This window comes from Festucalex cinctus, chromosome 2 (assembly GCF_051991245.1).
Source record: "Festucalex cinctus isolate MCC-2025b chromosome 2, RoL_Fcin_1.0, whole genome shotgun sequence".
Taxonomy (NCBI): Eukaryota; Metazoa; Chordata; class Actinopteri; order Syngnathiformes; family Syngnathidae; genus Festucalex; species Festucalex cinctus.
Window position 1 is genome coordinate 16,998,694 of NC_135412.1, and position 11,321 is coordinate 17,010,014.

The following is an 11,321-nucleotide window of genomic DNA, read 5'->3' on the forward strand; positions in this document are numbered from 1 at the left end:
CTGAGTTTCGAGAATGGAAAGAGTGCAGTCAAGTTTTCAGAAAATGGAAGTCACATACTGTCATGTCGAGAGAGAAAACAAGCAGCGGTTGCTTGGAGAAGTGTGTCAGTGCATTTCCTGCTATGCGTTCAAAGTGATAGAAAAGCAACTCAACTTCCTCCATTGCGGTCTCGCGTCGGCCTGCGCTCACAAAAGAGAAAAGAAGACGCCATCGCGCGCAAGCGAGCGTTCGTTGGTTGGAACACGAGTAGCCAACATGAGCCGAGCGTCCAAAACCAAGACGGAGAACGCGCGCAGCTCGTTGCTTAATCTCCAAGAAAGTCAAACCTTGGACAACTTGCTGGGCAGAAGGTGTGCTGTAAGTTGACACGACAATCTCTGTGTGCGTGTATGTGTGTGTTCAAATTAGCACACCCATCACTATCTTCATCTGCTAAGATCTCCTTTATCTGACTTGACAAGCAAATTAAAATGAATTCATTATTTTGCCATGCACTTACTTGTAACTAGACTAAGTGCAATTTCTGTAGAAATTGTGTGGGAATGCTGAAAGCTGAATGCTAATAGCTGAATGCTAAGATTTTGAATGCATGTGGAATGCTTAAGTATATTGAGAGATAAATTATGAAATGATGACCTCCTGGTTACTGGACAATGCACTTTACCAACTGTGCCACCGAGCAGTGTTGGACACCTGGTAATGATGATAAGTTATATATATGGAAGTGGGCGTGGAAAGTGATACTTAGAAAAAGTTCAATGTCTCTCCCATTGAAAATGAATGGGGAAAAGTTGATATTACAAGTTAAATTGTGCAAATACTGTCAGTAATGTGGAATCAGACGATATATACCCCAGGAGGCGTGAATTTTTGAAGCTAGTTGAAATTTGGGTTAGGGTTAAGGGTTAGGTGTTAATTCGGAAGTATTATGTGGGAGTTGTTACGTGGCAAAAAAAAGTATGGAGACTAAAAATCACAATAACATATGTGGGAATGCTTCAGCATTCCCACAATAATTGGGATTCTCATCCCAGCTAGAAATCCTACTATGAAACCCTAACCCAACTTCAAAACCCTAAATCAAGCTTGAAATATTACTTTGAAACCTTAACCCTGGCGTGAGAATCCTATTTTGAAACTAATTCCAGCTTGACAGCTCACTTTGAAGCATTAACTTGGTCGAAAAGCTTTAGCGAGGCTTGAAAGCTTACTTTGAAACCGTAGTCCTTGCTTCAAACCCCAACCTTCCACTGACTCCTACTTTGAAGCCTTAAAACTGATTTAAGAACCCAATTTTGAAACCCTAACTACACCTTCAAAACCTAGAACTCTTGGCTGAAACCGTAATTTAAAACCATCATTGAAACTCTAACCTTGGCTTAAAACTAGGGATGCACGATAATGCTATTTTCAACCGATACCGAAGTTGATAACCGATAAGTAAGCCGATAACTGTTAGCAAAATAAATGTGAATACAAATATACTTTTAATTCCTACTAGTAACTAGTCTAACGTGTACAAATAAATACATTGAAACACTGTTTAAAGACCCAAGAAGCTGAATTGAATGAATTTTAAAATTCTGAGGGAGGGGTTGAGGAGTTGGGCACAACTTGAGCCACAACCACAACAGATGGACCAACGTGGCAAGTCGATTTATTATGGGTGGATTTCTTTTTTCTTTAACTGGTTTATCTGTGTGACGTCAAATCGGTCGATAAAACCCTAACCCTAACCCACGATAATTATCGGCCACCGATATTATCGTGCATCCCTACTTAAAACCCTACTTGAAACCCAAACCCATGGCTCAAACCCTACTTAGAATTCTTAACCTTGACTTGAAATCTTAACTTAACTTAAACAATAGCCCTAGCACTTACTTTTTTTAATCCCCTTCTTTTAAAAGCCCAACCCTTGTTTGAAACCCTAACTTTGAAGGACAACCCCTGTTTTGAAAGCCCTAATTACAAACTGAGCAAGCACTGCCTTGAAACTGTCATTTGAAAACACCTTAACTGAAAACCTAATCATTGTCCCAAACGCTAACCTTGTCTGGAAACCCAACTTTAACACCCTAATTCTGTGTTGTTACTCTAATTACTGACTTAAATTCCCTAAATTGAAACCCCAACTTTAGTTTGAAAACTTACCACCGCACTGAAACGGTCAAAGAAACAAACCCTGTCTTAAAAACCCCTAACCTGCTCTTGACACCCCCTACTCTTGTCTGAAACCCTCATCACTTCTTTCCAAGCCATCTTTCAAGTCACACGGTCTCCCTCAAACAAACTGCTTGCATAAAGTCAACAAAAAAGGAGGAAATGGCGCCTCAAGCATTTCTTCCTCTGCTGTCAGAATTCAAAGCTGTCTCTTGTGTCGCTGTGCAGACGGACGTCTGTTTTTGTTTGTTAACTCAATGCTGTCGATTTCGACAACTGAAAAAGCATGCAATGAAAACAAGAATTCAAGAGTGAAAATGTACAAATGTCCATAAATTTGTGTTTGTGTGTGTGTGTGTACAGTCTATGGCCACGGCAGTGGCGCAGTTGTTTATGGCCTTGCCTCAGCAGCCGTCCACGTGGAGCCTTCAGCACACAGGAGTGGTCTGCTTCATTAAGGACAACCCCCGGCGCTCGTACTTCTTTCGCATGTACGATCTGAAGGTAACGGCGGCACGTCACACGTCATGGGCTGCCTCACGCCATGTGAGCAGTTAATTCCAGTTCTGTTATCTCATAGACCCTTCTAGTGTGACCTCACGTTTAACTGCACCCCTTGTGGTGGAGGGCAGGGCGTCAATGTGCGTGAATTAGAAAACAATCAGTGTGACCTAGAAAATAGGTCAAAGAGTTGATAAATTAGCGACCAACGCTATGGTGAACTTGTGCACGGCTGACGGATGACTAATGGCTCAAAGAGAGATGAGATCATTCTTTCGGCTGCCCGCAACGATTCTAAACCAGGCAGAAGACAGTGAGGAGTGAAAGACGAGCACGGTGGCTAGCACGACTGCGAGCGAAACTACGACGCAACTGCTTTGCACCCACATAAAGTACGAGACTCCCGCCAACAATTGGCAAAAACTGCAAAGTAACCACCAAAAATGTATTTTGCTATCTCTATCTAAACAGGTGAGTCGTGATTGGCCATTACCTGAGCCCTGAACGCACATGATGTCATTTTAAGTCGACTGCAAGTGGCAAAAATGTGCATGAACTAGTGTTGATTTTATCGGCCATTTGTAAATTTAGCCTCAGTTTTTGTCCAATTTCAATAACACTTGCTCGTTTTTATCATAGTTAGTCAACCTCATCCCTTTTAGTCGACTATAAGTCGATCAATTTTAGTCATTATTTTAGTCGAAGAAAATGTAATTTTATTCGTCTAATTTTACTGAACAGAAACTGTCAACATTTTAGTCTAGTTTTAGTCAGGACAATCATTTCTCACCCTTTTACATTTTTGTTGTCAACAGATAATGTAGAACATTTCCATCGAATCTAAAACTACTTCACGTCCAATTTTCTGTCATCTTTTTGATTTAAAACAGCTTCACGCACAATTACAGCTACAAGCTAGTAAGTTAGCTAGCATTAGTTAGCGGTCAGAGTAACATTGTTTGAACGTTAGCCTATAGCTGTTGCATTAATGTGACGTTGCACTCGCTAGCTGTCTCTCACTGTGTTAGTAACAGATTAGCAGAGACAGGATTTTACAAAATCAGAATTTTCGTCTCCTCTTTGTTCATGAACTAAAATGTCCATAGATCTTAGTTCAGTTGTTCTTAAGTGAGCTAAATTTTCATCTCGTCTTTATTAGTCGATGAAAACGCATACTGATTTAATCACAATTATTGTTTATTGATGGAGTTTTCTTCTAATGTAGTCTAGTTTTCGTCTGGTGAAAAATGTGTGATGACGAAAATATTTTTATTTAGTTTTCATGAACAAAATTAACACTAGCATGAACAATAATGAAGTTATCAAATTAAATATAGACAAAATATTATGTTCTTACTGCTGAAAATGGCTACATGAGGCAACTTTCCCTTTAAGTATCAGTGGCTGGTATATCTGCAGCTTCCACGAGTACCCGATAAGTACCTGGTAACAATACTCACCAGTAAATTGGGACTTTCTCGAAACTCAAAGACTTGCTTGACTTGCTTCTCCCTTCACAGGCCGGGAGGCAGCTGTGGGAACAAGAACTCTACAACCAAATAGTTTACTCGGCATCACCACAGTTGTACTTTCACACCTTCGCTGCTGATGTAAGAGTGCCGTCATTTGACATTTCGCCATCCTCCATGCAAACGATCGCAAATGATCGTTTGTTGACTGAGCTTGTTGATCTTGGCTTCTTTGTACAGGACTGTCAAGTTGGATTGAATTTTGCTCAGCAGGAGGAAGCAGAAGTCTTCAGAAATGCTGTCATGGGGAAAATTAACCAAAGAAACAACCGGCAAGGTACTACAGTACTAAGAGGAAAAAACATTCTAGTATGTGTTCTAAATTATTTTGTATATTCAATAGAAGAGACCTACCCAAAATTCTGCTTCAATAGCTAATAGTGCTGTCAATCGTTCAACAATTTTCAATGTAAGTAGTCTGCACTGCCAAATGATGAAAGCAAAATGATTAAAAAATAAATAAATAAAAATTCAATCATTATATGATATTGTCTCTGACAGTGTCAATCAAAATGGAGTGTTGGTGGCACAATTCAGAAATTGTAATTCAATTCTTGAATTAGAATTTCCAATCCAGATGTAAAGTACAATTGCAATTCAAATTTGAATTGAAATTCGATGAAATCCAAACAAATTCATGTTGTAAAATTAACATGTATTTAAGAACAAAGCATTACAGGATAAACTTATTTATAGCATGAATTTCATCTAAATACTATTTGAAGGACTTGACGTATACTTAATTATAGTAACGATTACAGTGTAGTGTTTTTTAACATTAAAAGTATTGCTGTCAAAGTTCAACCGTTAACTAATTAATTAATCAGAAAAAATGATCACATCATGTATGAACGCAGATTAATCACACTATTAATTTTAACCACAGATGATCGTTAAGCTGACAGCGGATAGTTACATTAAAGGTAGCACCGGTTGTGTTTGAGCAATAAACATAAGTGCATGCATTAAAGTAAAGTATTTAATAAATGTTTGCGTATGACATTCAGAATATTTGTTCATGGCAAACTATTAGGGACCTTTTTTTCCATTTTAGCTTATGCAACTGATCAGAAAAAGAGGAGGAATGTTGAAAGACTTAACACATAACAGGTGTTCGGACCAAAAAAAAAAAAAAATGTTGATTAAAAAAAAGCCTTTTTGATTAAGTGATTGATTCGTGATTAATCAAAATTCTAAGATGTGATTAATCTGATTTAAAAAATGTAATTGTTGGAAAGTTCTAATTAAAAGCCTACTCAGATCAAACAGATCATCGAAATGGGAACATTTTGAAATTGTTTGACATAATGAATGATCCTGCCTCAATCACAAAACATTTGAGTAACTGTCGACCATAAGATGCAGCAACTTTATACTGTAAAGTACTTGATTAGGCTACTACAAACAGGGTCGTTAGGACAAAATTTAGTTTGCGAAAAGTATTCCTTAATTGCTGCAGCCGACATATGGCGAAAAATGTAATGTAACAATATGTAATGAGAATTCGATTTCACCGAATTGCAATTAATTCAATTCAACATCCTGTGGGGTGGAGTCAATTCAAATTCATCCATTGAATTGAATTGAATTCTGAAATCCTGAATTTTGCCCAGTAGCCCTGGTTTACACTCAGTAGAAACATTTTCCACTTTAATAAAAAGTGAGATAAAAGAAGGCAGAATACTTATTTAATTAAACAAAGTGAGACATAACTTGATTTGAATCAGTTCAATGTTCCCGTTTCTATGCAGAAAGAGGGTCCCTTCCTCCTGTCCCACAAGAAAAAAGTATGTAACTCCTTCACCTCTCGACCATTATGATGATGATGATGATGATGTGCAGCAAGAAATGAATTTCAACCTTTTCTGTGCTGTCCTGCAAAAGCGTCATCGGTTAGTCGTGGTTCCTTCCACAAAGCCTCGGTGGATGTCCCCAGACCCGACATCTCGACACGTCACCGTTTGATGCCCTCGGCTTCCTCACTGCAGACTGGCAAAGGCAAGAAGGACAAGAAAAACAAGAAAAGGGGCCTCTCCAAAGCGGACATCGGCGCCCCCAGTGGATTTAAGTGAGGCCACTCTTTGTCAAATAACTTGAAATGAGCAACAAATATGCACGTCTTATAACTTCATTTGTTTCATCAGGTTCCATAAGTAATTGTAATGTCTTGAAAGCTATAGAGTCTTCTTAAACTTTTCTACAAAGTACAACCTCCAAAAATACTTAGTACCCTCATATAGACCAACAATAGAATAATATAGGACCAGATTTGTCAATAAAGTTCCTTACATCGTAAAAAAAAAAAAAAAAGAATAAAAAGAATAATATAGGACCAAGTAATTATATATGATGTGACCTAAACGCTCCTGGATTTACTAAATTACTTTTAAAATGTTACTTAAAGCTGTAAGATTTTGCCCCAAAATATCTTTACAATAGCCTTTTTATCTGACCATTTATGACTGAAACATCTTTTAGTTAGTAGATTAACACTTTAGATGTTCAGAATGGGAACTCCTACAAGCCAATAGTTGTCAGACGGGTTTCGGGTTTGAATATCCTGCCCTCTGTTTGCGGATGTGACACGTGCACAATGCGCACAAGACATGCGATGCAGTTTCCTTTTTTGGCCACAGGTGCCAGTAGCGATTCAAAATTCAATTTTCTGCGTTCAGTCGTATATTAACTCATTCACTCCCAGCCATTTTACTGGATTTTGGCTTATTTTGCAAGGCCCATGGAGTATTGTGTTCTCCATCCATCCATCTTCGACCACTTATCCGAGGTTGGGTCGCGGGGTCAGCAGCTTTAGGAGGGAAACCCAGACCTCCCTCTCCCCAGCCACTTCAACCAGCTCCGCCGGCGGGATCCCAAGGCGTTCCCTGGCCATCCGAGAGACATAGTCTCTCCAGTGTGTCCTGGGTCGTCCCCGGGGCCTCCGGCCGGTGGGACATGCCCGGGAACACCTCCCCAGGGAGGCGTCCAGGAGGCATCCGAACCAGATGCCCGAGCCACCTCAGCTGGCTCCTCTCAACGCGGAGGAGCAGCGGCTCGACTCCGAGTCCCTCCCGGATGACCGAGCTTCTCACCCTATCTCTAAGGGAGAGCCCGGACACCCTGCGGAGGAAACTCATTTCGGCCGCTTGTATCCGGGATCTTGTGTTCGATTGTGTTCTATTCATATAAAAACATGGACCCTACCAAAAGAAAGATAAGAGTCTCTTCTTTCATCAGGAAAAAAGTATATTTGTATCAGTTTACATTTTGCCATAATTAGCATTACAATATAAGTTTCATCAATATTCACATTCCTGGTGAAAACACCGACAAAAAGAGCTTGTTGCAACATGGCCCTGGCTGATCTCTTATACTCTCCTGCCACCTGGTGAGCATTTTATGAAATGACTACCATTACTTTAAGCCACCTCTTCATGTCAGAAGCTGAATCATTTAAAAAAAAAAAAAAAAAAAAAAAAAAAAGGGACAGTGATTTGAAGTGGGAGTGAAGGACAAAGTATTAGAAAAACGTTTTCACACGTTTTTGGGTTTTAGTTAATTAACTACTCTTAAGTCTACTGAAATACCTTCTATAAATAGTCCACAAAATCTAAGCTCTACTGTTCTTGGCATCGTTTTTTTTTTTTTTTTTTTTTTTTTTTTTTTTTTTTTTTAAATAAATGTCCCCCCGAAAGGTTATTTCTAATCTGGTGCATGTATTTTTTTTTTTTCTTTGATGCATTTCTTGACTCTGATGATTTATAGTTCGGAGTAACATATAGACTGGAAAATATGGGAAATACAAATTGTCCCTGACTTAATTTTTGAAAACAAACAATTCTTAATGATTAAATGCAATAGTTACATCCGTACTCGCGTACTGTACACTGATTTGATACATAGAAAATGATGATTTCTTCACGTACCACTAGAGGGAGCCTGTACCAATAGTGGTATGACAGTCGAACAGCACTTTGAAGAATCACTGCCTTCCTTACAGGCATGTTAGCCATGTCGGGTTTGACCCCAACAATCTGGACCCCGACCTGTGGAACGTCCTCTCCCAAGCGGGCATCGGAGAGGACGAGATGAGGGATGAGAAGACGTCTCAGATGGTCTACAACATCATCGAGCGCTCGGGCGGCATGGAGGCCGTCAAAAGGGAGGCCAAAAGAGGAGGTCAGATGTCGCCATTGTTTGATTGTTTTAGACTACAAAAAGTGTTATGCTTGTCGAAACCCTCGAACTGACATCTTGTGTGCGTTGCAGCCGCCGGGCCCCCAGCACCTCCCCCGGGCAGGCAGGGGCCCCTCCCTCCTCTTCCCGGCTCGGTCCCAACGCCGCCTCCTCCACGGGGGCGTTCGGGCCCCCTACCTCCCATCCCGGGGGGGCAGACACAGCGAACGGCGCGAGGGGCCCTCCCGCCGCCGCCGCCGTCCAACCGGGGCTGCCCGCCCCCGGTGCCACCGGTGCACGGCCCTCCGCCGCCGTCCTCCAAGTCATCCCACGCGGGCGTCTCTCATAGCGCGCCGCCTCCGATGCCGCCCACGCAACACCCGCTCGCCGCGGCTTTCCCACCTCCGGCCGCGCCGTCCCCGCCCACCCGGGGAGCTTGCGGAGATCCAGCGCCGCCTCCTCCGCCTCCGCCGCCTCCCCAGCCGTCTTCGGACCATCACGCGTCGCCTCCGCCGCATCCTCCTCCGTTCGGCAGCCCGCCGCCAGCCGCCGTTTCGTGTGAGGCGAGAGCAGATAGCAGAGGCGCTCTGCTGGATCAGATACGACTGGGAAAGAAGCTACGAAATGTAAAGTAGCACTTTCGCATTTCACTATTTTGAAACCCAAACACGAGTTAGACCCTAATTTGAAACCCTAACATTAGTTTGAAACCCTTACTTGAAACCATAAACCTAGTTTAAAACCATGATGTGAAACACCAAACCTCGTTTGAAATCCTAACACTGATTTGGAAACTTAAATTGAACCCCTAACCCTAATTTGAAACCCTAATCTTAGATGGAAACCCTAATTTGAGACACTAACATTAGTTTCAAACTCTAGTTTGAAACCTTAACCCTCGTTTGAAACCCTACATGGAAACCCTAACTCTAGTTTGAAACCCAATTTAATCTAGTTTGTAAACCTAATTTGAAACCATACTAGTTTGAAACACAAAGTTGAAACATAACCTGATTTAATAATTGGAATTGGAAGATTTAACCCTAGTTTGACACTATAATTTAAAACCCAAACCTAGTCTAGTTTGAAACCCTAACAATGATTTAAAACCTTAAATTGAACCCCTAACCCTAGTTTGAAACCCAAATTTGAAACCGTTACCTTAGTTGAAAACCCTAATTTGAGACACCAACATTAGATTCAAACTCTAGTTTGAAACCTTAACCCTCGTTTGAAACCCTACATGGAAACCCTAACTCTAGTTTGAAACCCAATTTAATCTAGTTTGTAAACCTAATTTGAAACCATACTAGTTTGAAACACAAAGTTGAAACATAACCTGATTTAATAATTGGAATTGGAAGATATAACCCGAGTTTGACACTATAATTTGAAACCCAAACCTTGTCTAGTTTGAAACCCTAACACTGATTTCAAACCTTAAATTGAACCCCTAACCCTAGTTTGAAAACCAAATTTGAAACCGTTACCTTCGTTGAAAACCCAAATTTGAGACACTAACATTACTTTCAATCTCTAGTTTGAAACCTTAACCCTAGTTTGAAACCCTACATCATGGAAACCCTAATTCTAGTTTGAAACCCAATTTAATCTAGTTTGAAAACCTAATTTGAAACCATACGAGTTTGAAACACAGAGTTAAAACATAACATGATTTAATAATTGGAATTGGAAGAGATAACCCTAGTTTGAGATTATAATTTGAAACCTCAACACTATCTTAAAAACCTAATTTGAAACCCTAACGTTTAGTTTAACTCATTCACTGCCTTTGACAAGTATACTTGTCAATTGTATTTTTTAGAGCGGGGATAGATGGGGGAGAATCTGATTAATGTAAATGTTAAACTTGGAAACAACTTTACTGATGCCCAACCACCGGTAGACGACATCATTGCCCCATTTTATACGAAATAAACAGTTTCAGAGTCTATGGGAGAAATGGCTGTGTTTTGGCAAACCTACATTTTTCTACTGTCAATTATAAAAGAACGGGACGGGGCAAAAAGTATTCTATTCTATTCTGTCTATTTGGAACCCTACTTTGAAACTTTGAGTCTACTTTGAAAGCCTGCTTTGAAACCCTAATTTGGAAGTCTAACCTAAGTTTGAAGCCCTACTTTGAAACCTTAACCCTACTTTTAAACTCTAAATTTGAAACCCTAAACCTATATTTGAAAGCCTACCTTGAAACCCTACCCTATTTGAAACCCAACCCAAGTTTGAAAACACAACTCGAGCTTGAAACCCATCTTGAACTATCCCACCAGCCATTCCATTGGACTGCCCGAATGCTCCGTCATTTTTGCTTTACGTGGTACATTTGTGTGCTGCAGGTGAGCGAGTGTCCGGACCCGAGCGCGTGCCCGCCGTCGGATTCAGGTGAGGGCATCGTCGGCGCGCTCATGATGGTCATGCAGAAGCGCAGCAAAGTCATCCATTCATCAGGTAAGCGTCGCACGTCACCCGACCTAAGAAACCAAAACCAGAACCAAAGCCGAGCGACCGACGTGCGTTCGTTTGCATTTGCAGATGAAAGCGAAGACGAAGGCGGAGACGATGAAGACGACGATGACGAATGGGACGACTGACTTAAAGTGCAGCCGCGTATTTCATTTCCAGGCAGACTTGAGTTATATTTCTCAACACTTTTGTCATGTCAAGAATTTTTCCACAATAAATGCAGTCCCTTCATCCTGTCAATCACTGGTATTAGATACAAGTATCAGTATATCAGTAGATATAAGAGTATGGATATTTGACTATATCTAGGAATAGTTGAACTGGCATTATTTTGCACTTTATTTTAATTGGGACACATCCAGGTCACTTCCTGATCAATTTGGGCCACTTCCTGTTGATTTTGTGGCACTTCCTGGCAAGAATTCCTCATGTTTTGTTCAAGATGGTCACATATAATCAATTTTATATAA

General features: G+C 40.7%; 1 protein-coding gene across 2 annotated transcripts; it reads left to right on the plus strand.

Annotated features, from left to right (window-relative positions):
• Nucleotides 1–13: 13 nt before the first annotated feature.
• On the plus strand, nucleotides 14–11,082 carry LOC144013974 (actin nucleation-promoting factor WAS-like). 2 transcript variants are annotated; one of them, XM_077513423.1, is made up of 10 exons: nucleotides 14–358; nucleotides 2,528–2,668; nucleotides 4,186–4,275; nucleotides 4,375–4,471; nucleotides 5,946–5,981; nucleotides 6,079–6,262; nucleotides 8,192–8,370; nucleotides 8,461–8,993; nucleotides 10,725–10,836; nucleotides 10,921–11,082. In XM_077513423.1, the coding sequence occupies exons 1-10, from the start codon at nucleotides 14–16 to the stop codon at nucleotides 10,977–10,979; spliced, it is 1,776 nt and encodes a 591-aa protein (XP_077369549.1). In that variant the 3' UTR covers nucleotides 10,980–11,082. The 2 variants fall into 2 exon arrangements, with proteins under 2 accessions (XP_077369549.1, XP_077369550.1); XM_077513424.1 differs by having other exon boundaries at nucleotides 153–351.
• Nucleotides 11,083–11,321: the final 239 nt, after the last annotated feature.

Excerpts from the sequence above, each read along its gene's own strand:
- LOC144013974 (XM_077513423.1), top strand. The coding sequence starts at position 14 with ATGGAAAGAGTGCAGTCAAGTTTTCAGAAAATGGAAGTCACATACTGT. Across the intron at positions 8,371-8,460 it reads AAGGGAGGCCAAAAGAGGAG|CCGCCGGGCCCCCAGCACCT; the intron begins GTCAGATGTCGC and ends TGTGCGTTGCAG. Across the intron at positions 8,994-10,724 it reads TGGGAAAGAAGCTACGAAAT|GTGAGCGAGTGTCCGGACCC; the intron begins GTAAAGTAGCAC and ends TGTGTGCTGCAG.